The sequence below is a fragment of the Bos javanicus genome, chromosome 12 (assembly GCF_032452875.1).
Source record: "Bos javanicus breed banteng chromosome 12, ARS-OSU_banteng_1.0, whole genome shotgun sequence".
Lineage (NCBI taxonomy): Eukaryota > Metazoa > Chordata > Mammalia > Artiodactyla > Bovidae > Bos > Bos javanicus.
The window spans coordinates 13,592,518-13,617,120 of NC_083879.1; the positions used below are offsets into that span (position 1 = coordinate 13,592,518).

At 43.9% G+C, this 24,603-nt stretch overlaps 1 protein-coding gene across 14 annotated transcripts in view; it reads right to left on the reverse strand.

The window, feature by feature from the left end:
• ENOX1 (ecto-NOX disulfide-thiol exchanger 1) overlaps window positions 1–24,603 on the reverse strand; it is a 680,109-nt gene that overhangs the window by 126,504 nt on the left and 529,002 nt on the right. For all 14 annotated transcript variants that reach the window (XM_061434507.1, XM_061434500.1, XM_061434506.1 and 11 more), the window contains 2 exons: window positions 18,342–18,448; window positions 14,301–14,418 (listed from right to left, as the gene is read on the reverse strand). In XM_061434507.1, coding sequence (XP_061290491.1) covers window positions 14,301–14,418; window positions 18,342–18,448 — 225 coding nt within the window. The remainder of the gene's footprint in view (window positions 1–14,300; window positions 14,419–18,341; window positions 18,449–24,603) is intronic.

The following is a 24,603-nucleotide window of genomic DNA, read 5'->3' on the forward strand; positions in this document are numbered from 1 at the left end:
AAACTGACTGGATGGCTAAATTATAGCATATTTTTTCCTGAGAGAGAGTTGTTAGGATATTAAAACCCACTATATATCGAGTATGATCATGCTTCTCACATCCCCACAAATAGCAGTTCTTGCTTTGCTTATTAAAATGATGTTTCTGATGGGGATAATTTTTCAGGTAGCAATGTTTTATTCTTACTGGTGACGCCTTAGGATCCCTCTGCAAGTGCTGAAGCCCCAGTTCAGCACAATTAATCAGATGCTAAATGCTTTAAAACAGCACTGCCCCTTTTTCTAATTGAGAAGTAGTGCTGTTTGGGCAAGTTGAGAAGGTGACCTTGATTGAATTAGAAAGGTCAGGGACAGAACAGACTTCAAGCTCATATTCAATGATTTTAAAGAAATGACTTCCCTCCAATTAAGCAGGAATTAGCATGAAATATTTTGTTTCTGAAAGGTGAAAAGAATTCCCCCGAGAAAGCAGTTCTCTGCTTACTAGCTTTTTATTGAACTCGGGAGAGAAGGTGGTTTTATATCAAGTGCTTTGTTAACATGGTGTTGATGGCCTGGCATCAATTACACTATTCCTTTGGAGCCTAAATGTTATATAGAATGGGCAAAATGTTCAATCTAAGTTTTGATTTCTATTTCAAAAGCTCAAGGACCTAACAACTTTCTCTTACTACCAAACGAAAAAAAAAAAAGCTCTATTTTTCCATTTGCAATCATCTCAACCTAGTTCCAGGAGAAAAATGGTTTCAAACATTACCTGACATATTTCTTTGTTGTTTTCCCTTTTAGCTCCATCCGTCACCTTGCCAAGTCTCCCATCTTTTAATGACCTGAAAGAACACACCCGTCTTCCTGCTCTAAACAGTAACATGCAGATGTCTCTGCATAATTCTGGAAGAGGCTCCCACAGAGAAGTGAGGAGGGACAGGACACAGGTGGTGATTCAGGGACCACCGCGTGCATCTGAGCGGCAGCGGTTCTAAGAGGACACTGGGTGGGCTGTTCTGCATCCCAGCGTCTGCCCTTGTCAACCTCAAAGAGTCGTGCAGACACAGATTATACAATATGCAAGAGAGAGGCAGAGCAGTGTTAGGAAGAGAGAAGGGGATTTACAGCTATATGCGTTATGAGACTTGGGGGCAATTAGTCAACCTCCATTAGACCTCAGGGTTCTCATCTGAAAAACATGGTCAGTACTGTGAGGATCAAACAGATAACAAATTTTTTTTTTTGGTCTAAGCTGAAAAAATATCCTTCAACAGATTAAAAAATTAGTTGAATTGGTTCTTCCTAGTTTTTATTTCCAATCCATTTGGTTAACAAATTCTTGTCCATTGACTATGTACCCTGCAAGGTGCTGGCCATTCTGGGAGGTTAAAAGATCCTGACCTAGTCCTGAAGGAGTAGATGGGTGGAAAGTCTTCCATCTCACCATTATTTACTTAAACAAACAAAAAAACAAACAAAAACCAGGCAAACTTTCTCCAGGATGACAGAATTCAGCTGAATAGATTTACCCTTCTTTTCAGATCCTCGCAGCATTCACGGCTCTGCCTGTGAGAGTTTATCTGTTAGTCTTGGCTTTGACTTCTGAGGGTGTGGAGAGCAGGTGCAGGATGGACCTATGATCCAGTGTTATTCCAAGGAAAGGAGATCTCTGGTAGCTACTGGGATTTTTCAGAGTAGGAAAACAACATGCTCAGTTCAAAGACTGTCTCAAACAGTCTTACAAGACTTTGCTACTTTTCCTCCTTAATACGGCACCGCAAGACATGATATCATGGTCCCATATGCGTTGCAAGTAAGAGTTCACTAAATATTTGTTTTATCATTGCTTTGTATTATGGCATTGCTTAAGACAATTTCATAGAAACAAAGGGCTGAGGATAGAGAAATGGCTAGCTTTACAACTTTCAGATTATATAACTAGAAGAAAAGTCTAGAATGGCAAGTGGAGACATTTCTTAAACAACTGACTGGTAAATCACTAAAGAAAAGAATAACAAAATTCTGTGAAGCAATTATCCTTCAATTAAAAAAAAAGAATTAAATCTCTTATCCTGCTTCCAAGAGATTTGCTAAACTCGTATTACCACTTAAGTTTTGCCTAAAAACTTGTAATTACAAAAAATCACTAATACAAACTTGCAGAATTTATTCAGCATTCCAGCTACTTATTGTTGGGGGTAAAAACTACATTTTTGTCATTATAATTTTGGATATAGGGTAAGAAAGGAAAGGACATAATACTTCTAGGATCTCTTTACAATCAAAACATGCCCGAGTCTGTGTATCTCAATAAGATTACTACTGTAGATGCTCTCCTTCAGACATATATTTTCCAGATTGATTGAGGGGTACATCTCATAAAGAAGAAGCCTCAGGAGCAAGGAAGGAGGGGGAATGCTTCAACAGGTCTTGAAATTAGATGGGAAGTCAATGAGTTTCAGGTAGGCTCTCCCAGTCCCTGGGCATGCAGAGAAAACATGAGATGGGAAATCAAAGAACTAATACTGTAGCTCGGATCACTCTTGATCAATCATCACATCTGCGCTTGCATTTAGGGGAGTTCTATTTTCCTCTTTGGCTTTTTGGAGAGTCAGGGAATGGAACACTTGGGCTTCCATTGGAAGACAGTGTATCTATCTGGTTTATCAAAGGCATACATGACATGGCATGATTCCTCCCCGATGTACATACTTCAGTTCTTCACAGCATGTCTTCTTCTTGCTCAAAGCCACAGAACAGGCTGTTTTTGAGGAAATAAATATCACTCGACTTGAAAAGGGATTGTGCCAGTTTCCTGAATATTTTTAGAAGCTGGCATTTCTGCTGGCATGAGCTACAGAACAGTTTGCCGCATGCACTGCGTATGCTGAAGCTAACTTCTTTCTAGTCAGCAGAAAATCCCGAGAGTAATGGGAAGACCAAGAGAAAGCCGCAATGAGTTTGGTCAGGATGAGCACTTTCAGGTAACGAACATACCCCGTCTACCTCTGCCTCCCAACGGCCTCATGGCGCCATGCACGAGGCAGGCACTCAATGTCCTTGGCGGATTTCACTGACTCTGTTGATGCCACTCAAGGCGTCTGAGGGATATTCTGGAGCCTTTCCCCGTCTAACACGCACGGAGCGGTGCCACAGCAAGATCATCAACCTGGAAAGAAGGGAACTAGTACTGAGTTCAGGACCTTCTACTTACTATCTTGGGCAAATAACATAACTTCTCAACGTAGAGCTGCACACTCCTATCTGTGCAGAGGCGGGAAAACAAAATGATTTCTCAGCGTTTCTTCCACATCTGATGAAGAGACTCGTCATTGCCAATCTCCTTGTGATGAGAAGCTTCGCTGGTGGTCCAGCAGTAAGAAACCACCTTGCAGTGCAAAGGGGACCCTGATTCGATCCTTGGCCTGGGAAGACCCCAGACCCAAGCAACTAAGCCAGTGAACCACAACTACAGAGCCTGGGCTTCAGCTACTGATGCCCGTGTGCCTAGAGCCCGTGCTCCACAACAAAGAGATCGCACACCGCAGCGAGAGAAAGCCCGTGCGCAGTAACGAAGACCAGCTCAGCCAAATAAATATTAAAAAAAAAGAACTTCACATGTCTGCCTAGATTCGAACTTGAATGATTTCTTAGATCTTTAGTTTAGTAGCTATGCAAATATGATCATACTCAGAATAGGAAACTGCAAGACAATATGGTCTAGGAAGCTGTAAAATACAGAAAATTAAATGTGATAATTCCGTTTGGGTTTTCCTGATAGTTCAGTTGGTAAAGAATCTGCCTGCAATGCAGGAGACCCCGGTTCGATTCCTGGGTCAGGAAGATCCACTGGAGAGGGGATAGGTTACCTACTCCAGTATTCTTGGGCTTTCCTTGTGACTCAGCTGATAAAGTATCTAACATGCAGTGCGGAAGACCTGGGTTTGATCCCTGGGTTGGGAAGATCCCCTGGAGAAGAGAAAGGCTACCCACTCCAGTATTCTGGCCTGGAGAATGCCATGGACTGTATAGTCCATGGAGTCGCAAAGAGTAGGACTGAGTGACTTTCACTTTTACTTTCCCTGTCCAGGGTGCCCAAGTATCATAAATAGCAGGTGGACTTTCTAAGAAAGGGAAGAAATAATTACTGCTACTCCTTTAAATTACTTTTCCATTAGTTCTATGGCACTTAAATGTGTATGCTGCTGCTGCTGCTAAGTCGTTTCAGTCGTGTCCGACTCTGTGCCACCCCATAGACGGCAGCCCACCAGGCTCCCCCATCCCTGGGATTCTCCAGGCAAGAACACTGGAGTCGGTTGCCATTTCCTTCTCCAATGCATGAAAGTGAAAAGTGAAAGTGAAGTTGCTCAGTCGTGTCCGACTCTTCGCAACCCCATGGACTGCAGCCTACCAGGCTCCTCCATCCATGGGATTCTCTAGGCAAAAGTACTGGAGTGGGGTGCCATTGCCGTCTCCGAATACGTGTCTACATACTCCCTATCCATAAATCTAACAACTTGGTGATTGCTTATAATGGACCTCACTTGTGCAGCATTGGATAAATGTAGATCTTTATTTTACGGCATATTCTCACCAGTTCACATGATTTTTTCTGAGTTATAATGTCTAGTGATTCATTTATTGATTTCTGTATATAACTAGGCATGAAATAGATTATTTACAAATTTGTCTAAAGAATTTCTCCATGTAAATTTTGTATGTGTACTTAGCCAAAGTGGGGAGGAACCCAGAGTTCTCCTCCTTTATTTTGACAATATTTGGATATATCCGGAGTACACATTAGATCTGGTTCCAGACACATGTTCCTCCCTGGCCCCTCTTTGGTCTTCTTTTGAATAACTAGTCTACATATAAAATGCATTCCTTTCTTCTCTTGTAACAATATATCAAGATCAATGAAAAAACACCAAAGTACTGCATAAGAGCACCGGATATCCTTCTTAATGCTCATAGCCTATTGACGTAACTGACTAAATCCTCTTTTGATGTTTTTTAAATAAAACTCAGTGAATAGAGATAGATTAATCTTAACTCTGATCATATGATGAAGTCTAATTTTGCTTTGTGTTTGGCCTTCTCGCAATAAAACAACTATGTAAGCAACTCTTTATGTAAACTTTTTTTGTTGTTCTCTTATTAAACCAGCAAAACCAGCAATGAAAGCAGCCTATGGGCAACACTGTTAAAAGTCAAGGTACACTCACTACATATCGCTGTCTTGAACAATGCAGTATAAAAGCACAGAATAAGGAAGAATTAGGAGGATTCCAATATACTGTTCATGAACAGTACATTAGGGCTAAGAAGCTGGTAGTAGCATATGTTTTAATATGGTCTGGTATCGATTCTTTTGGCCAATGTCCTGCTTTAACAGTGGTATAGTCACACTTGAAGATTTCAGATGGAAAGGTAGAGAAGAAAATCAATAGATGCTATCTTTCCACGACCAACCAGCTACATATCTGTATGGTTTTCCGCCATGCTCACATTTAAGGGACCTGAAAGACGCTATGGGGAAGGCTGGCCCAATTTTCAAGCTTTAATAACCTTAGGTATCTACTCTGACCACCTCAAAGACTACAGCTTTAAATCATAAAAGGTTCACAGGAAGGAGTCTATGACCCAGAAAGGATACACATGCATTTGCTCTATATTTTCTGTTTCATTAACATATAAAAAAAGCTTTAAAAAACTTCACTTGCCATACAAACTGATCTGACTGAAAGCAAAATCATAGAGAATTGTTTCTGAGCTTTAAAAATATATACAAAGATTCTTATATAGTTAGGCTGTGCAGAAGAAACAGAATTAAAAACTAAAGTCTTTTGTTGCGTTATAATTAACACAGTTTTATCTTTTACTATTGGCAATAATTAGATTCTCAAAAATTAACAAGTATTATTTATATAAAAAGTAATTTCATTTTTGAAGTGCTACAGCCTGCTGGAGGGCAATGGATTGATCTACTAAAAGCATTTTCTATAAGCACCAACTAGAAACATAGGTGGGCACTTGAAACATTACCTCAAGTTTGAAAAGAATAATTCTCATTTTGTAATCAGAAATTTCGACTTTTAGTTACAAACTAAGAGGAAAAATTAGGAATAAATGCTGCTAAAGAATTCTTTTTTACATTTAGAAGAGAAAAAGGAAAGAGTCACAAACTTACCCAGATTCTGTCATCTAAACTCGCATGAAAATACTCTGCTGTTTTTTTCCAGAAGTTGTGCAAACCCCAGTTAAATTCCAACAACACTGTGTTAATTTTGCTCAAATGCAAGCTGAAAACATATTTTAACATCCTGTCAGAATGAGATACTAAGAGTGTCGATAAAATGACACTAAAATAAATGTAAATTTAGATTGCTGTTACAAGTGGCTGCCTGGCTCTGGGAAGATGCTAGGTTGCTATAGTACTTTCCATAGCAACTTTGCATCTTATTACATAAATATTCCCTCAGTGTCCTTAGAGCCTGCTAAGAAAACAGGATTAAATCTACTCCCCAACGTAATGATCCCGCAATCAAACCTTATCAGAATGAAATGCCCAGAAAACACAATAAACTGTAATGTAGATCGCAGTGCTCCTGGCAGCTCAAAGGCATCTGAGTACCACAGGCGGGTCAGGGGCAGCTGTGCTGTGACCTCAAGCTGCCCACCAGTCACTTGTCTACACTCCCTCTGGGTCAAGGTCTCTGCACCTCTTCCTTCCTAAACATTGCTTGGTAAGTTCCCCATTTTTCTCCACTGCCTGCCATCTGTCCATCCGCCCAGGTGCTCTTCACCACACTCTGGGGGCTCCAGTCACCAGGCAGGAAGCCAGGGTTTCAGAGAGCAAATGCAGCGGGGCTAGAAGCACGTGCTGGGCTGTCACCCAGGAAACCAAGCAGAGAACCCGCTGGGCTCCAAGCTAGGATGGACCAGGCGGGGATGGCCAGAGACTCTCCGCCAGGGCTCGCCTGGGTTCTCTGGAGGGGCCACACAGGTAAGTGGCTGAAGCATTAGGGAAAAATCCATGGTCTCTGAGACACAGCACAATTTCAGCAATATGAACTGATTCGACACGAAACACACGATTATGGAAAATTTGTGCATATATGAGAGCAATATTGGGAATACGGCATTGTTGTGTGCTACAGAAAAACAAGATTATAAAGGGATTTGGCTTAAAGAGAGTTGAAGCTCCAAATGTGAATTTACACAACAGATAAGCACGGTCTGGTGGGACAGGTGTGTTGCTGTGACAAGCAACCCTCCACCACAGGGCTGGGACTTTCCGGGTGGCAGCAGTGGTAAAGAACCCACCTGCCAATGCAGGGGATACAAGAGATGTGGGTTTGACCCCTGGGTGAGGAAGATCCTCTGGAGGAGGGCATGGCAACCCACTCCAGTATTCTTGCCTGGAGAATCCCATGGACAGAGAAGCCTGGAGGGCTACAGTCCACAGGGTCGCACAGAGTTAGACACGACAGAAGCGACTTAGCACGCACGACGCACACCTCTTACATATAAAAGGTAAAGAATGATTTATACACTTTTCAGAAATACATCCATCATGAGATGAGAACTGCAGCTGCACGTGAAATCACCAGGGAACTGAAAAATCTGTCCCAAATAAACATCGATTTGATTTCCTTTGGCAAGATTAGCAAGATTAAAATACAAAGGAAGAAACAGAGGAAAAACCTGGACTGCTTGCAAATGAAGCTCCATGTCAAGAGATCAGGAGCGAAGCTGGCTGCTCAGCACACTTCTGAAGACTGATTTCCTCATCTTGAAGACATGTAATTGTAGCTGATCACATCTCCTTGTCTGGCCCTGGAGGTCCCAGAAGACATTCAGTTGTGGTAATTAAATGCTCATGTTTAACTCGGTGGCGACTGATGGACACACATCACCATTCTTATCTCTCTTTTGGGATACCATCGCATGTGAAAACAGGAAGTCTACAAACACCTTAGGTGAGCCTCTGGGGCTGGTGTCTAATCGGAATGCCTCTGTTGGGTCTCCTTCATGGCTCTCAAAAGCACTTCCTTCCAGGAAATAAACTGAATCAGAAAAATGAAGGCAGTCCTGGTGTTCAAAGAGATCAGGGATAGCCAGAGAGCTTTATGATTATTAATCTTTTAACCTGACTTCCGGCTGTATGTGAAACTTTAGACATACTGAATACTGATGACCCAATTATGAGTCCCTAACGTGACTCAGTTGTCAAAAATCTTTGTTTAACTTCTTATTGGAATTAAAAAGAAGTCTGTATCTATGCTGTGGTTGAGTCTCCATGGAAAATCGACAACCTGGACAACACTCTTCATAATTAAGAGTATTGGTCCCTACAAAGAACTCCGAGTTTAAATGAGGTGTAGTTAAAATCCAAGAGTGTCTGTACATTATGAAATGGTTTAAGGGTTGTGTATTAAGCAAGGGCTATTTTAGTTTTACTTTTCTCAAATCTGTGTTCAACATATAATGTATACTCACCAAATACTGCGTGAGGTACACACACTGGAAGCGATGCTCATTTTGTTTTATATGAAATTTAAATTAATGGCTTAAAACATATTTGGCTTCAGGCACTGCATTTCTATTAACTTAAAAAAGTGTTCATATTTCTCTTCAAAAAGTATCTTATAGCCTGGAGGGCAAGGTAGACTGTGTCTGAACTCTCCCCGTACTCCTGGGTCCATAGTGCCTTGAACACAAGAAGGTGACTGATAGATGCTTGCTGATCATTAGGTTAACACTGAGTTTCAGCTCTCTGGTTCATGGCCTCTTTAGCATGTGGCACGGGAATTCCGGGTATGCAGAAGTTCTGAATGTTGCGGAGAAATCAACCATCCCTGTTTGAACACGTCACATAATGCCTGACGTTGCAGTTTAACCGGAGCAAGTGTTCTTAGGGCTACCATCCTCTGGTTGACTTACGGGACGGCACCATCCAAAACAGACAGGAAGAAGACTGAAGTCAACCAATGTTTATTGAGCACTTACTTGGTGAAAGGCCCAGGACCAGGTGTTGGAGGATGATTAAGATAAGAGGCAAAGTTAACAGGCACTGAGTTACTGGTCATGTGCTAGCTGGATGGGCGTCCCAAGACGCACTGACTCACTGAACTCTCTCAACACTGATGCTGATCAGGTTCTGCCAAAGGAGGCCTTACGCTTTAGGACAGACTTCCTCACTCCTTCCCTTCCTTCCAGTGCACTCCTGCGCCCCCTCCACTGGTGATCTGGAGGGAGGAAGGAGAAAGGGGGAGGGAGAAGCAAACCAGGGAGAGGGAGGGAGAGGGAGTGGGCGGGAGAGAGGGAGGGAAGTAGGAATAGACTTGGCTTCAAAAGTTTGGCTTGATTGCAGCAGGAGGCAGACTGTGCAACAATACATTTGAATTTTTATCAGAAATTATCTTCAGGGGTTTTGGAGCAGGATGCCAGTCTTCCTGAACGAACGCTTTTGATTCGTCTGTCTTGATTTTCAAATGTATTAACAAAACTCATTTTCATTTTCATTAGCATTTCAGTTTGGCTCCGGCAACCCCCTTTCCCCTCTTTAAGAGTCACCTGCTGAGCCTCAGTGACCAGCCTGCCCAGAGTGATCTGGAAGGGACAGCTGGTCTGGGCAAACTCTGGCCAAAGACACTCTGTAAATTACCAGGAGCGGTCAACAGCCAAAGTACAAGGAAGCACTCTTCTTGATCAGAAGAGCAGAGATGGCCTGAAAAACTGTGATTAAAGGAAAAGATTAAACTCAAGGTATCATAGAAATCCTTCCTTTTCTGAAAACCAAAGTCCATTCTCTCCCCATCAGAAATAAAACCTGTGGAGGTTGGGTTTTTGTTCTGGGACAGCAGGGCTGGTAGGAGGCTCCCAGGAGGGGATTCCTCCCTGGCATTTCTAAGAATTTCTGGGTCAGCTGCTGCCAGAAAGGTCTGAGGCAAAATCTCAAGATTTCAGAGAAGAGGAAGGGCCAGAGGATTCCTTGGAGCAGGGAACCCCAACGTCTGGGATCTGATGCCTGATGACCTGAGGTGGAGCTGATGTAATAATAATAGAAATAAAGTGCACAATACATGCAATGTGCTTGAATCATCCTGAAACGGTACGCCCACCCCTCAGTCCATGGAAAAATTCTCTTCCATGAATCCAGCCTCTGGTGTCAAAAAGGTCGGGAATCACTGCAAAAGATGCAGAAGCTTACTTCTATCGTGAGTCTGGCAATTTCCCTTCAGTGCAGTAAAGTGCTGTCTTCAGAGGCCTGCTAAGAGGTGACTAGACATGCAAATTTGTACCTAAAAAAAAAATGAGTGGCCTGTTACCTAAAGAGATGCCTCTGAAAGACCCGTTTCCCTCAGGCTGCGGCTCAGGCAGCTGGACCTGACCCACTTTCAGTAGTTCACAGGGATCTTTTGTCTGAGGCTTGGCCAAAGATCAAGGGGATTCCTGCTCTCAGGCTGTGCCCCCGGAATAGGCAGGGCTGAGAGAACCACCACCTGTCTTTTGGCAGGGTCTTGAGGGCCCGGTGGAACAAGGGTGGCTTTCCCTTCCATCTCATCAGTCCTGCACTTTCCCCATAAACCACATGCCACGTTCTCTGGTCCATCTCGTCTGGAAAAGCACAAGAAAGACTCTGAACTCCTCAGGGCCTGGCATTTGCTCTCTGGTTCTTTCATCTCTGCTCTTTGCACCTGGTGTGGATCATGTACTGGTTGAGTTCATTAATTCTGCTGACCAAAGGAACAAGCCTAGAGAACATTCTGCAAGTTCAGGTCCTATTTCAGGCTCTTATGAGGTGCCTGGGGGAAAAAAGTCATAGCAGTCTGGGAAGGGCTCTTCGGTCAAACCTCCTGGGAGCATCTTTGTGGTCCTGACTGAGAAGAGAGGTCCTTGGTATCTTGAGGATTCTTCTCGAGCAGAGATTGCAGGTCATTCTATAGGAACATGCTTACTACCACAGTCTGTAAGATTTTTCTCTGTGGCTTATTATTATTCTTGTCTGCTCCCGAGTAGGCTATGAAATTATACATATTTCTTACTTGAGAAATTGGTAGGTTGTTTAAAAAGAAATGTCACCACCCCTCAAATAGGAAAAAAACTTACAGTTTCAATCAGAATTCCTGATTGAGCCTAGTCTTTTCTTCTCTACCTACCTTATAAGGTTGTTAAGGATCCAAGTTTTGTGCAAACTTGGCCCACATCTAGAAACTTCAAAAATGATGAAAACCTTTTTTGAGGAAAAAAATTACTAATTTATTGGAAGAGCTTGTTGAATTTAAGAAAAATCACACCCAAACTCACTCTCTTCTTCTGATATATGAAAGTGTGCAGAATAGAAATGCTGTGCAGAAGGTGCTTTCCTCACATAAGCAAATCCAAACCCAATAATCGAGCAGTCCTGAGAAACGTGACATCAGTTTAATAAGAGACATTACATGTGTCACATAAGTGTTTGGTTCATTTTCCAGACAAAAGATATATGGCTTCAAAACACAGCGCTGTGGTGCCTGCTTTTACGCTAGGCTTTAAAAGATTTAAATGAATGGAATTTGAGGATGAAAGGGAAATTTTCTAAGGCCTGGCTCTCAAACTTGAGCCTGCATTGGGATTCCCCACAGGCTTTTTTAAATCACAGATCTTTGGATCTCACAACCCTCCTCTTCCATCCCCTGGAGTTTCTGACTCAGTAAGTCCTGAGTAAGACCCAAGAAGTTAACATTTTGAATAAGGTCCTAGGTGATGCTAATATTGCTGGACTGGGGAACAATGTTTTCAAGAACCACTGCTCTAAGGAAACGAAACTCCCCTCTGTATACTTCTGTGCAGGAGCTTTTTCTTGTGATCATCATATGCTTCAGGTATTCTCTCCTAAAGCACTGCAGAAACAGAGTGTTCTGACAGCTTAAAATTTTTTTTAATTAATTAGTTTAAAAAATAGAAGTATAGTTGATTTACATTGCCGTGCCACTCTCTGCTATGATTCAGTTATACACACACATTCTTTTCCACTATGTATCCCAGGAGACTGGACTTATTATAGTTGCCTGTGCTGTGCAGTAGGACCTTGCTGTTTATCTGGTCTAAATGTAATAGCTTACATTTGCCAATCCCGAATTCCTAGTCCATCCCTCTCCTTCCCCCGCTGCCCTTTGGCAACAACAAGTCTATTCTCCGTGTCTGTGAGCCTATCTCTGTTTTGTGGACAGGTTCATTTTGCCATATTTTAGACTCCACATATAAATGATACCGTGCTTTCTCTGACTCACTTCACTTAGTATGATCATCTCTAGCTGCATCCATGTTGCTGCAAATGGCATTATTTCACTCTTTTTTATGGCTGAGTAGTATTCCATTGTGTATATGCACCACATCCTCTTTATCCATTCGTGTGTCGATGGACACTTAGGTTGTCTCCGGGAGGCATAACTCTCCCAGACTTCAGAAAATACTACAAAGCTGCAGTAATCAAAACAGTGTGGTTATCTGAACAACAACAGACATATTGACCAATGGAATAGAACAGAGTCCAGAAATAAATCCACACACCTACGGTCAATTACTCTCTGTCAAAGGAACTAAGAATATACAATGGGGAAAAGACAATAACTTCATCAAATGGTGCTGAGAAAGCTGTACAACTGCATGTAGATCGACGACATTAGAACACACGCTCATGTCATGCACAAAAGTAAACTCAAAATGGTTTAAAGACTTAAACATAAGACATGACAACACAGAACTTCTAGAAGAGAAAACAGGAAAATCATTCTCTGACCTAAATCATACCAATATTTTCTTAGGTCAGTCTCCCAAGGCAATAGAAATTTAAAAAATTAATACATGGGACCTAATCAAACTTACAAGGTTTTGCACAGTAAAGGAAACCATAAAAAAAAAAAAGACAAAGAGACAATCTACGGACTGGAAGAAAATAAGATGTGACTGGCAAAGGCTTAATCTCCAAAATATACAAATAGCTCATACAAATAAACAACAACAGAAAACAACCAACCCTATTTAAAAATGGACAGAAGACCTTAATAGACATTTTTCCAAAGAAGACATACACATGGCAAGTAGGCACATGAGAAGATGCTCAGTATCACTGTTAGAGAAATGCAAATCAAAACACCGATCAGAACAGCCATCATTAAAAAAGTTTACGAACAATACACACTGGAGAGGATTTGGGGAAAGGGGAACCCCCCGACACTGTTGGTGGGAATATAAGCTGGAACAACCGCTGTAGAGAACAGCCTGGAAGTCCCTCAGGAAACTAAAAACAGAACTACCGTATGACCCAGCAATCCCACTGCTAGGCATATACCTGGACAAAACTCTAATTCAGAAAGATACACATAACCTACGTTCATAGCAGCGCTCCTGACAACAGAGCCAAGACACAGAAGCAGCCTAACTGACAACTTTGAAATCCTGATGACCTGATCATTTTGTAATCCTCATTTTGGCCTCTACTAACAAATTCATAAAAATCTGTTGTTCCTGGTCACCTCAGTCTTCCGGTTAAAAGGCCTAGGAGAGGGGACTATTTTATCCCCTTTTTGGCAATGGTGGCAAGGGTGGTTGTCCCAGGCCCTTTAGGCAACACTCCTCCCCTCAGACAAGCAGTCTCCCTGGGTGTCTCCTACCTCTGAGTGAGCATTTCCCCTGCGTGCTTTTATTGATACAACACCGAGGGAATTACACACAATTTGAGAAAAAGAGTTTTAAGTCGGCCTCTCAGATTAGTCAGAGCATATAAAGCAAGGTTTTCTCTAAGCCTCTCTCCTTTTTATAACTCAAGGATTGATGCCCCTTTCTTGGTACTGAATAGGGCCATCCCTTTGATCATAGGTTAGGAACTAAAATTTATTGGAAAAAAATCTAATTCTCCAAGCATGTTGCTTTGGAGGCTAGAAACCTTCTTTAGGGATTAAACATTTCCCATGAAAGAAGTACACTGACTGAAACCAAATTTTATCTGTATTTCAGCATCAGCAGTGGCTGCCACACTCTGGAAGAGGATTTTTATGGGAACAGGCAAATGTCCCCGAAAAAAAAATGTCTTAACAGCCCCAGACTTAGGCACATAAGAAACAAATGGGACAATTTAAATCATTATGTTTCCAAAAAGGAATTTCAAGTTATATTAATAAAAGGCAGAGTCACTCAAAGATGAAAAGTTTAGCATAACTCAAATAAAAGTGAGTGATGTGACCACCAGCCGATATGTAGGCCCCAGCTAAGATTAGGAAGATCATTACGGCAGCTCACAGGGGTGCGGTGGTGATCAGCATTACCTGATTCATCGACTCTCATTTTTTTAGTGGGGCTGTCACAGTTCTCATCGTCCGACATTTCCATCTCTTCTTCGCGACGGATGCCCATAAGCTGCTCACTCTGAGCATTCCGAAGTTCCTGGAAGCAGAGGACCCACGGGCGTCAGAGTTGCAGACACGTGACACTGCTTTCTCAGTGGTCTCTCGGGGTATTAAGACTGATACAGACATGTCTTCACCTCCCAAACACTGCCCCACCTAACCCAGAGGGGAGTTCTGCGGGGTCTGTGGTGCGGACAGACCGAGGGGTTCGGCATCCGATTCGCGAGAAACCCCTGCTCACCAAAGGTGAGTCAAGGGCTTGTAAGCAAGATATTCAATCTTTTGAGTCTTAATTTCTTCTTTGGTAAAAATGGGGGCAATAACATCCACCCTGGCAGGGCTGTTTTGAGGCTCCCACAGAAATGTCTATTACCAGGAATGGCACGCAGGAGGGGCTCAGCTAGTGATTAGAAATACACACAGGAGGATTTTTAAAAAGGCCTCATCTACCCCTGAACCACTGGGGTCACTTTAGGGATACTTCATCTTTCTTAGGGTCAATACATTCACTGAGATAGTGTAACAATAAGAGTTTTGAGGATAAACAAGTTAATGCATGTGACATTCTTAGCATCATGTGAGATTTGGTTCATTAAGTTGAAAATTAAGTTCATGCGTAATAGTGTCCCTGCACATGTATGTATGTGCTCACATGTGATCTCTCTCTCTCTCTCTCTCTCACACACACACACACACACACACACACACACTTCAGATATCCAAAGGTGTTCCAGGACAAAATAAAAGCAGATGCCTTCTTTTCTGGCATTTCACATTATCACAGGGGTTTATTGTTTGTGATGTAATGGTTGTTTTAGCATCCCTTTAAGATCTAAGGATTGTATCTTTCTCTGTTTCCTAGAGAAGTGACTGTAATCAAGGCATTTAATTTCTTTGAGTCTCAGTCTACTCACACATAAACGAGATAGTAGTAATACAAGGCTGTTTGAATGGAAAAGTGTTATGTTAAAATTCATTTTTGAAAATAAAGACTTAGATAATAAATTGTTTACTACTGTGCCTAAAAATCAGGACACTGTAATGGTTTACATTAAATTACTATATTACTATTTTGCATCAAGCTGGATATTATATATTTGTAAATTCTTATCTATTCTGTTCTCTTATATGTTCTGGTCTTAAAGAGGGAAAAAAAAATAAGAGCAGGGTTGCATTATTATTTTTCTCCCCATTTAAACCAAGGTCTCTAAATAAAAGTCAAACAGTTAAAATAATTTCATTTTATAATAAATGACTCTATGACTCACAATAAAACTAAATCACAGCACTAACGTGTCAGTGGCATGACTTTAAACGCAAAGTGCCCTTTCAATGGATGGATGTGTCTGTATTATTCTGTTATAGGTCCTCTCAATTCTCCTCTCTCCATAATGCACACATTTTAACTGAAGCACGATGGATGGGGAATTAATGTTTTGCCAATCACACTCGCACGGTCAGCTCTGAACCCCAGGAACCACTACTGCAGAAACAGGGAAGTCACAAGACAGGGAGAAGGAGAGGTAGAAGGGACGTCCCTGGGACAGGACCACCCGTCACCGGGCAGTCCTAAGCGGCATAGGATGAAGGCAGTGTTCCCTTATTTGACCGTGCCACCCAGCAGAGAGAGGTTCCAATTCCGCCTTAATAACACCATCGGAGCTCAGAGGTGGTTGTCACATGTGATTAGTGGGGAGGTTTTTAGATTGTGGACAGCTAATTTTTCCACTGACAAGGAGCCCACTTCCCCAGGAGGTGGCCTGAAAATACTCGAAACAAAGAAACTTCAGGTGGAAAGAATAAAGGAGGCTGAAAGGGTCTGTTGTTTAGTCTTTACAATTAATGACAAACTGTCATACAGTAGCTGTTCTCGGAAGGGTGATGGAAAGGAAAAAAAAATTGAAGGGGGAACAAAAAGCGGTGGGTGTTTCCACAGGGTGCCTCTGGTTCAGCAGTAAATCACTAGTACACTCTAATAAATCTGTAAAGGTGTTGCCGATAATTAACAGATGCTGTTCACGGGAACGTGGAAAAAATCAAGCCAATTATCAAGCTTATATGCAACTGAGAAATCATCCACAATGTTAAACTGCCAACTGGTATTTAATCAGTTAGGCGACACGGAGGAGAGAAAATCAAAGGTAATTTAGAATTCTATTTCCTGGTGTATCAAAAGAGGCGGTGGGAGCGGCAAGGAGACGCAAAGACCCTTTCCAGGAGCATCTCTCTGGACTGCTTCCGTTTCTGCCTCCCGGGAGGGAGTGAAGCAAGCAGGGTTCCTTGGGACAAAGCCAGAACCCTTTGTGTGTCCCGTTCAGCAAAGGAGAGGATGGCCCTGCACAGGAGGCGGCGGCAGGGCTAGGGGAGCAGGATCAGACATGGCAGGAAGCCTGATGGATCAATGAGTTGCTGACACTCACGTATTAATGCCAGATTTGGTAGGTCTGGATTTATCCAGAGTTAAGCCACCTGCCCTTCTCTTAACATTTCTCCTAGTATGTCTGGTTTTGTGTGAAGCCAAAAAAGCAAACAATTCATAGGCAGATCATTCCCACACCTGAATCGTGCTTTGTGGATTCCAATGAGTGTCTCAGAACACTCATCTTGGATATTTCATCACTGATTTCCGGGACTCTTTCCTCCTGAAAATCAACACTGACGTGGGTCCTGAGTCAGTCAGTGTCTGCGAGAGCCTGAGATGAGCTCCTGTTGGTTTTCTGCCCCCCTTTTCCCCAACATTGAAGAGAAACCCCACCTCCTCCTTATCCATCATCCTGGGCAGAGGAACAGAATTGTATCAGTCACCAGCCACATTCTCCGAATTTGTGAACAAAATAAAAAATGTCCTTCTTCATAATAAATTGCACTAGCGTTTTAAGTGTCCCATTATTGTGAAGTCATTCAGTATTCACCATAATAACAGTGATAATAAAGAATTCATTTGGTATGCATGTGGATGCTACATCCAGCGCCATTGGTATTCAACTGTAATTTAGCATTAGTTAATGGGCACTTAAAATGCTACCCAGATGATTGATTCCCCGGCACTTTGTGGTTCCTCAAACTCTACATAAAACACTTATTTTCCAAGTGTAGCCAAAATCATTAAATAAATAAACCTTACCTTCTATAAGTTTGGGATTTGGAAAGAGGGGGTTATCATTTAGAGAGCTTTAATATTAACATGCTAGAGATGGAGAAGCATCCAAATGAAAGACATTCTCTCGTTAAATAAAAAAAAAGGAAGAAGCAAACAAAGACAGTATACTTACTTTCAAATTACAGGTTCAAAGCGAACACTACACTGCAGGGTTAAAAATAACAGCTGGACGAGCAATGACTCATGACACATTCTGGTTCTTGTAGGTGGCAGGGAAGGTCGAGGTCTGAGCTCTTGCCTCGGGGTAGATACTCACACTTCACACATGCACTGATGCAGAAAGGTGGATAGTGCTAGCCGGGACATTCACTACCTGGGGACATCTGCTCTGGGGAGAGATCTGACGGGGCCCCTCGGCTGGCACAGGAGACTACAGCATGGCTTAAGATGAGAAGACGTGGCTGAAAGGCACACTTGCCCTTTCTAGCCAAGGGGCAAATGGCAACCATGGTGCCGCAGAACACTGGAAAAAACCAACTCAGTCAAGACCAGTTTTCTATTTTACGTTACACTTTTTCGGCACAATGATTACGCCAAGGGCTTATTTCCGAGCTCTTTACTATGAATGGGAGAGATGCTTTTCTCTGCAGGAAAGAAAAGCTCTCCGTCCTCCAAGCATCAGGTCAGCTGCTTTTATGGACCAGGGGACCAATCTGAGCTGGATGTGGGGCTGACAGTGAGACAGGACACGGGCCGGTGGACTGCCCGCTATAACAGAAACCATCATGGCTGTAGCCACACTCTTCCCTGCCAATCCAGCTGTGTGACGGTGGTTAGAAAGTAATAATAAAATCACCAACCTCAGAGTGCTTTCGCCAAATGTCTATGTTCTTGCGCTGAGCTTTCGAGAAATGGTCCCAAGCTTTTTGTCTGGTAGAAGCGTTGAAAACGGCCACAATCTGCTCAACTTTGGTGAACAAGGAAGTCAAACAAGACAAGTAATTTATGTTGTGATCACTCCAGGGAAGCAAAGCAAAGGCACTAAGAGTCTATAGATGATGTCACAGTAGAAATGACATCATCCATATCCATCCGATTCGTGCCTTTTCGTACTTACATGTTAGCAAGGTTGGGGAGGTCTCCCTTCAAGTCTGTCTCCACAACTTTAGGTTAACACAAGTTCTAAATACGGCTGGGAAAAGGGCATGGACATTGGCACCCAAGCCTTCTTTAGCTCGTGTCTAAAAACATGACTTGGTGGATCTGTCAATGTAGATCTATAGATATCCAGGCACTGGTGGTGGCATACAGATACAGATCTACAAATCCAGGAATGCCTGGGGTTGGGGCCTGAGAAGTGAAGCCGGGGTGGAGCGGCTGAACGAGGAAGTGGCAAACATCCATCTTTCCCTCTGCTGGCCTCCATCTCAAGGGCCGTGTTGCCGCCCTCTGAAGACATTACCGTGTCCAAGTTCCAAGGTGGGGCAGTGAGTAGTGGTGTCACATTTCCCCTCGATCTCAAGGCCATTTTTACTCGTTGGTCCCCCTTTCTCCCCTGTGGCACCCACTGCAGCCAGCTCTCCAGCCCTCTGGCAGTAAACAGGAGCCACTGCCTCCACTTCAAGACAGACCAAGGCTCTCACCCAACCAGCAGCACACTGCATGCAGATCTTAATGCAACACCATATGGCGCCCTCCACGGATTCAGCACGGCCACGACCATTCTCGGTGACTCCGTTTTCACTTTCATAAAGCTCCCCTCCCCCCTCAGGCTCCCAACACCCTTGAAGGTCTACTTCTATCACTTTGACTTAACACAGCACTTCTGTGGCTTCCAGGCGAGGTGCTGTGTCCATGGTCAGTGCTGAGGGGTGGTGAACAAAGCTCTCCAGGGAAAGGAAAGGACTCTTAGCAGTGGAGCTCAGAGGTGGGGCCAACCGACTGCAGATTTAATTTTGCTCAAGCGGTTATCAATCTACTAAGCACGGGATTAAGGAAATCGTGGCACTGAATGAACCATATGATTAAACCCGAACTTCTAAACATTTAGGAAATGTTAGGAAAGCACAGGTAAAATGAGCTTCTTATGGATGCTAACGCTCTGCTTAACATAAATCTTTCTTAAGTGATTTCCCAGGGCTCTATTATAAAAAAGGACATCAAAGCTCTTCCCAATCTTCCAGGTGTCCAAAGAATGTCAAAGAGAAATAGAATAATGTCCGCAGAAGAGCAGCACCTGGTGCCCTGATTTCAAAAGTGAGCCCACAAAACAAACAAGTGTGTGATGGAGGAGAGGAAGAAAGCGGATTTCCTTCACTGACTACACGGTGCTGGCTAAGTTGCTGCAGTCGTGTCTGACTCTTCACGACCCTATGGACTGTAGCCCACCAGGCTCCTCTATCCATGGGGATTTTCTAAGCCAAGATTACTGGAGTGGGTTGCCATGCCTTCCTCCAGGGGATCTTCCCGACCCAGGGATCGAACCTGCGTCTCTCATGTCTCCTGTATTGGCAGGTGGGTTCTTCACAACTGAGCCACCCGGGAAGCCCTACTACATGGTAAATATCTTCTAATATTAACGAGCAACTACTTCTCACTCTGTGGGTGATTTTCACAGGGGCTCTCCCGTGGACTGTTTTCTGCCTCAAGGGAATCCCAACTCCAAATCTCATCAAACTTCATCCTCCGGTCACCTGATGAATTTGTTGCACTTACTTGGAACAGGAGGATCGCTGGGCAGCTAAGCTCTCCCCCACCTTGAGTATACTCGGTTCCCCTCTCCCACCTCACCTAGAGGAAGGAACACTTCCAGGCCAGTCCCGCCAAGCCACCCCCAGTGCTGACTTTCCCCTGATCACCCACCCCCAGGGCTCCGCTCAGCTGCGCGGCTGGTGGAGAACTGGTTCGGCTTCCGCAGCCTGGGTTTCCTGTTGCTTTGTCTGCGGGGAGGCTGCGAGAATCTGGGGCTTCAAGCTGCCTGCTGCACGGGCAACACAGAGCAGCCGGCCCAAAAGGCCATGGTGGGATCCACCGTCTAATAAGATTATCTGTCCGGGGTGGTGATCGTGGGATTGTTAGAGAGTAAAGGGCTCCATTGCTTTTAATAGTAGAACTCTAACCAGCATCATGGTTAGATGACGGTGTCCTGAATGGTGGGTGTCCTGACACCAGGCCTGAGGACAAAGCACAGGACAGGTTGAGACGGAGTATCTGGGGGGTGCAAGTCAACATTCTGCTAGCAGTGAGGGAAGGCTGTTAATAGAGGGGATATACAACAGTGAAAATGGTGAAGTCACATGTGTGTGTGTGGAGTGGCAGGAAAGTAAGAGGGATCATTAATGCATGTGGAGGTGTACAGAAGGCAAGGCATGTAGAGAAAAGACTGCGCAGGTTCAAGGGTTAAAACAGACTCCTGGGTATCTACTGAAGCCCAGTACTCTTGAATGAGGTTAAATGCCTCAATTATTTAGTACATGTTATTACCACATCTCAGGGCATAAGTTCAATTCATTCATTCATTCAGCAAACATAGAAGATCCTCCGAATGAACAAGCATTTGACTGATTGCTAGAAACACACAATTAAGACAGAGCTCATGCCCTTGATGAGATCACTGTCTCTAGGGAGAAATAAAGACAAGCAGGTAATTACCCTACACAAGAGAGGTATTGATGACAGCTACCAGTCCATTCTAAAGGAGATCAGCCCTGGGTGTTCTTTGGAAGGAATGATGCTAAAGCTGAAACTCCAGTACTTTGGCCACTTCATGCAAAGAGTTGACTCACTGGAAAAGACTCTGATGCTGGGAGGGATTGGGGGCAGGAGGAGAAGGGGACAACAGAGGATGAGATGGCTGGATGGCATCACCAACTGGATGGACGTGAGTCTGAGTGAACTCCGGGAGTTGGTGAGGGACAGGGAGGCCTGGTGTGCTGTGATTCATGGGGTCGCAAAGAGTTGGACATGACTGAGTGACTGAACTGAACTGAACTGATGGGGACACAGTAACTAACTCAGTTAGGCAGAAATCAGATGGAACATCCCTAAAGAAGGCCACATCTGCTAAGTCTTAAATGATGAATCAGTGGCTTGCCCAGTAGAGAAGGCAGGGGCGACTGGTTCAAAGGTGGGCATGGAGCTGTGAAAGGACTTTGTGTGAAAGTAGCTGGTGGGGATGGGGCTGAATCTGGGTGAGGATGACTCAGGAGGGACTGTATATGTTACAAGCCAGAGTGTGACTGTATACTGTAGACCAGAGGAGGCACCAGCAAGCAGGATTTGTTGGGGAGAGATGATGAAGGCTTGGGATTAACACAGGGTGCTGGGTGGAGAGAGGAGCAAGGAGTCAATAGGACACAGTGGCTGACTTGCTGTAAGGTTGGACAGAAGGGAGAACAGAATGGCTCAAGCTTGGGGAGTACACCAGAGACCAAGAGGATGAGCACAGTGGAGGTCTGCGAGAGGAGATCAGGAGCTGACTTCTGGACAGGCTGAATCTGAGATACCTGAAGGTCATCCAGATGGAGCCAAAACATTAACACACATTGGAGGTTTGGGGAAAAAAGTAAGAATTCAGAGATTTATCTTGAATTTTCTGGGCCATTTTCAACTTCATGTAATTAATTGTATTCTGTTCAATTGCACATTAACTAAAATGATTATCTTTATTTCTTATTAAGTTTTATACTCCCTACCCCACCCCACATATTAACAAGTTAAAAAAACCTCAAAACTAAAACCCCCAAACTGGGTAACTTGGCTTAGGTTTAAAAAATAACTTGCACAGTATTTCTGAGGTCCAGCTGACTCCTCTCATTTTGGTGCAGACTAACTGTGAACCAGCTGTGTCTTTCAAATGAAAAGTGCACGAAAGGACTCAGAAGAATGCTTGGCTCGGCATGGATTCATCCTCATTAGGGAAACACTATCTCAAAGAGTATGCCCTCATGGATGGGATTCCAAGACAGTGTATTTTTTTAAATCATAAATCAGGATGACTGCTAGGATTGATGTCCCAGGGAAAGACCATTCAGTCTTCATTGTCTCCAGCAGGACACACCAAAGAGCAAGTTGGTGAATTTGACTACCACTCACCACTTCCCCAGTATGATTTATACAACATATTCTATAAGGCAAAACTACAAGTAGTTGCTAACGTGGGATCTTCAACACTCTACTTCAATGCTGAGACAGAGAAATAGTACACAAGACGGTGCTGGCCTGAGTTCACAAAGACAGCGTGCAGAAGTTGAGCTGTGAGCAGAATAAACTCACGTCAACCCCCACGGGGCCTTCACCACCCAGGGATCTGCAGAGTGGTGGCTGGAGGCCCCACACCAGCTTACAGCGGTTAGAACACCTCAGCATTTTTGGAAGCATTATCAATAGAAAGAGCTCTCAGTAAGAGAATTAATATGTACTCTTCATACTTTGCAAATCTCCCCTCCCACTCTATGTATTTAGTCCAGTTCAGCCACTCTGTCGTGTCCAGCTCTTTGCAACCCCATGGATGGCAGCATGTCACGCCTCCCTGTCCATCACCAACTCCCGGAGCTTGTTCAAGCTCACATCCATTGAGTCGGTGATGCCATGTGTTTCTACATATTAGGTTTGCCTAAATTTAGGTTATTTGAGAAAAATGAAAAAAATTAAAAGTGATGGCCATAAGAGGAAATGAAGTTGGGTCATTTGTGGTGGATGTGGATGCACCAGAGTCTGTCATACAGAGTGAAGTAGGTCAGAAAGGGAAAAACATATATGTGATATTTTATATTATTATAATAATATATATTACTATATTATATATTATTATATATCGGAGAGGGTAATGGCACCCCACTCCAGTACTCTTGCCTGGAAAATCCCATGGACGGAGGAGCCTGGTGGGCTGTAGTCCATGTGGTTGCTGAAGGTTGGGCATGACTGAGCGACTTCACTTTCACTTTTCACTTTCATGCACTGGAGAAGGAAATGGCAACCCACTCCAATGTTTTTGCCTGGAGAATCCCAGGGACGAGGGAGCCTGGTGGGCTGCCGTCTATGGGGTCACACAGAGTCGGACACGACTGAAGTGACTTAGCAGCTATTATTATAATGCATACATGTGAAATCTAGAAAAATGGTACAGAGGAGCCTGTCTGCAGGGCAGGAATAGAGATACAGACGCAGAGAACAGACGATGGGGACACAGAGGGGCAAGGGAAGGGTGAGACGAACTGGGGCAGGAGGACTGACGTATAAACACCGCCACGCGCGAAGAAGCTAGCTAGTGGGAAGCTGCCGTAAACCACCGGGAGCTCAGCGCGGGGCTCTGCGCTGACCTGGAGCGTGGGATGGGGGCGGGAAGGAAGTCCAAGAGGGAGCGCGTATCTGGGTACATAGAACTGATTCACTTCCTTGTACAGCAGAAACTAACACAACCCTGTGAGGCAATTACGTGTGTGCGCGCTCAGTGGTGTCAGGCTCTCTGCAGCCCATCGGGCTCCTCTGCCCATGGAATCCTCCAGGCAAAAATACTGGAGTTGGGTGCCGTTTCCTGCTCCAAAGAATCCTCCTGACCCAGGGATCGAACCCCAAAACAATTATCCTCAATAAAAGAATGAGAGAGACTGATTTTTTTCAAAAGGATGCTTGAATGTCCGTCTTCGGGGTGACAGTCGAGTCCCCGAGGACACATCTGGCAGGTATGAAGGAACATAAAGGAAGGACGAAGAGAGGAAATGGCTCATCACCCTTTGAAGAAACTCTTGCGAAAGGATAAACTGAAGTATACTAAACTTTGTGAAGCTTATTTCAGCGAAAGTGGATTCCAACCGAGCAGGAGGGAACCGGAAGTGGCCAGGAGTGCTCCGCTGACGGGAGCCGGGGAGACTCCCCGCGAGCAGGCAGAGGCTGAGCAAGGGTACTGCTGACTCGCTGGTGCTCAGACTCCGGCTGCTTATTTGCGAGCGGCTGCCCTCAGGTTTCTCTTAACCTTGAGGCATGTGCAGGCAGAGGGTTTGGTTTCCAGCCCCACCATGGCCTGAGAGCTTCTTCAGCCTAATGGCCTCTACGTTTAAGAGTGAGTGTGAGTGCGTGTGAGTGTGTGAGTGTGTGTGTGTGTGTGTGTCCGGCTTTTTGTAA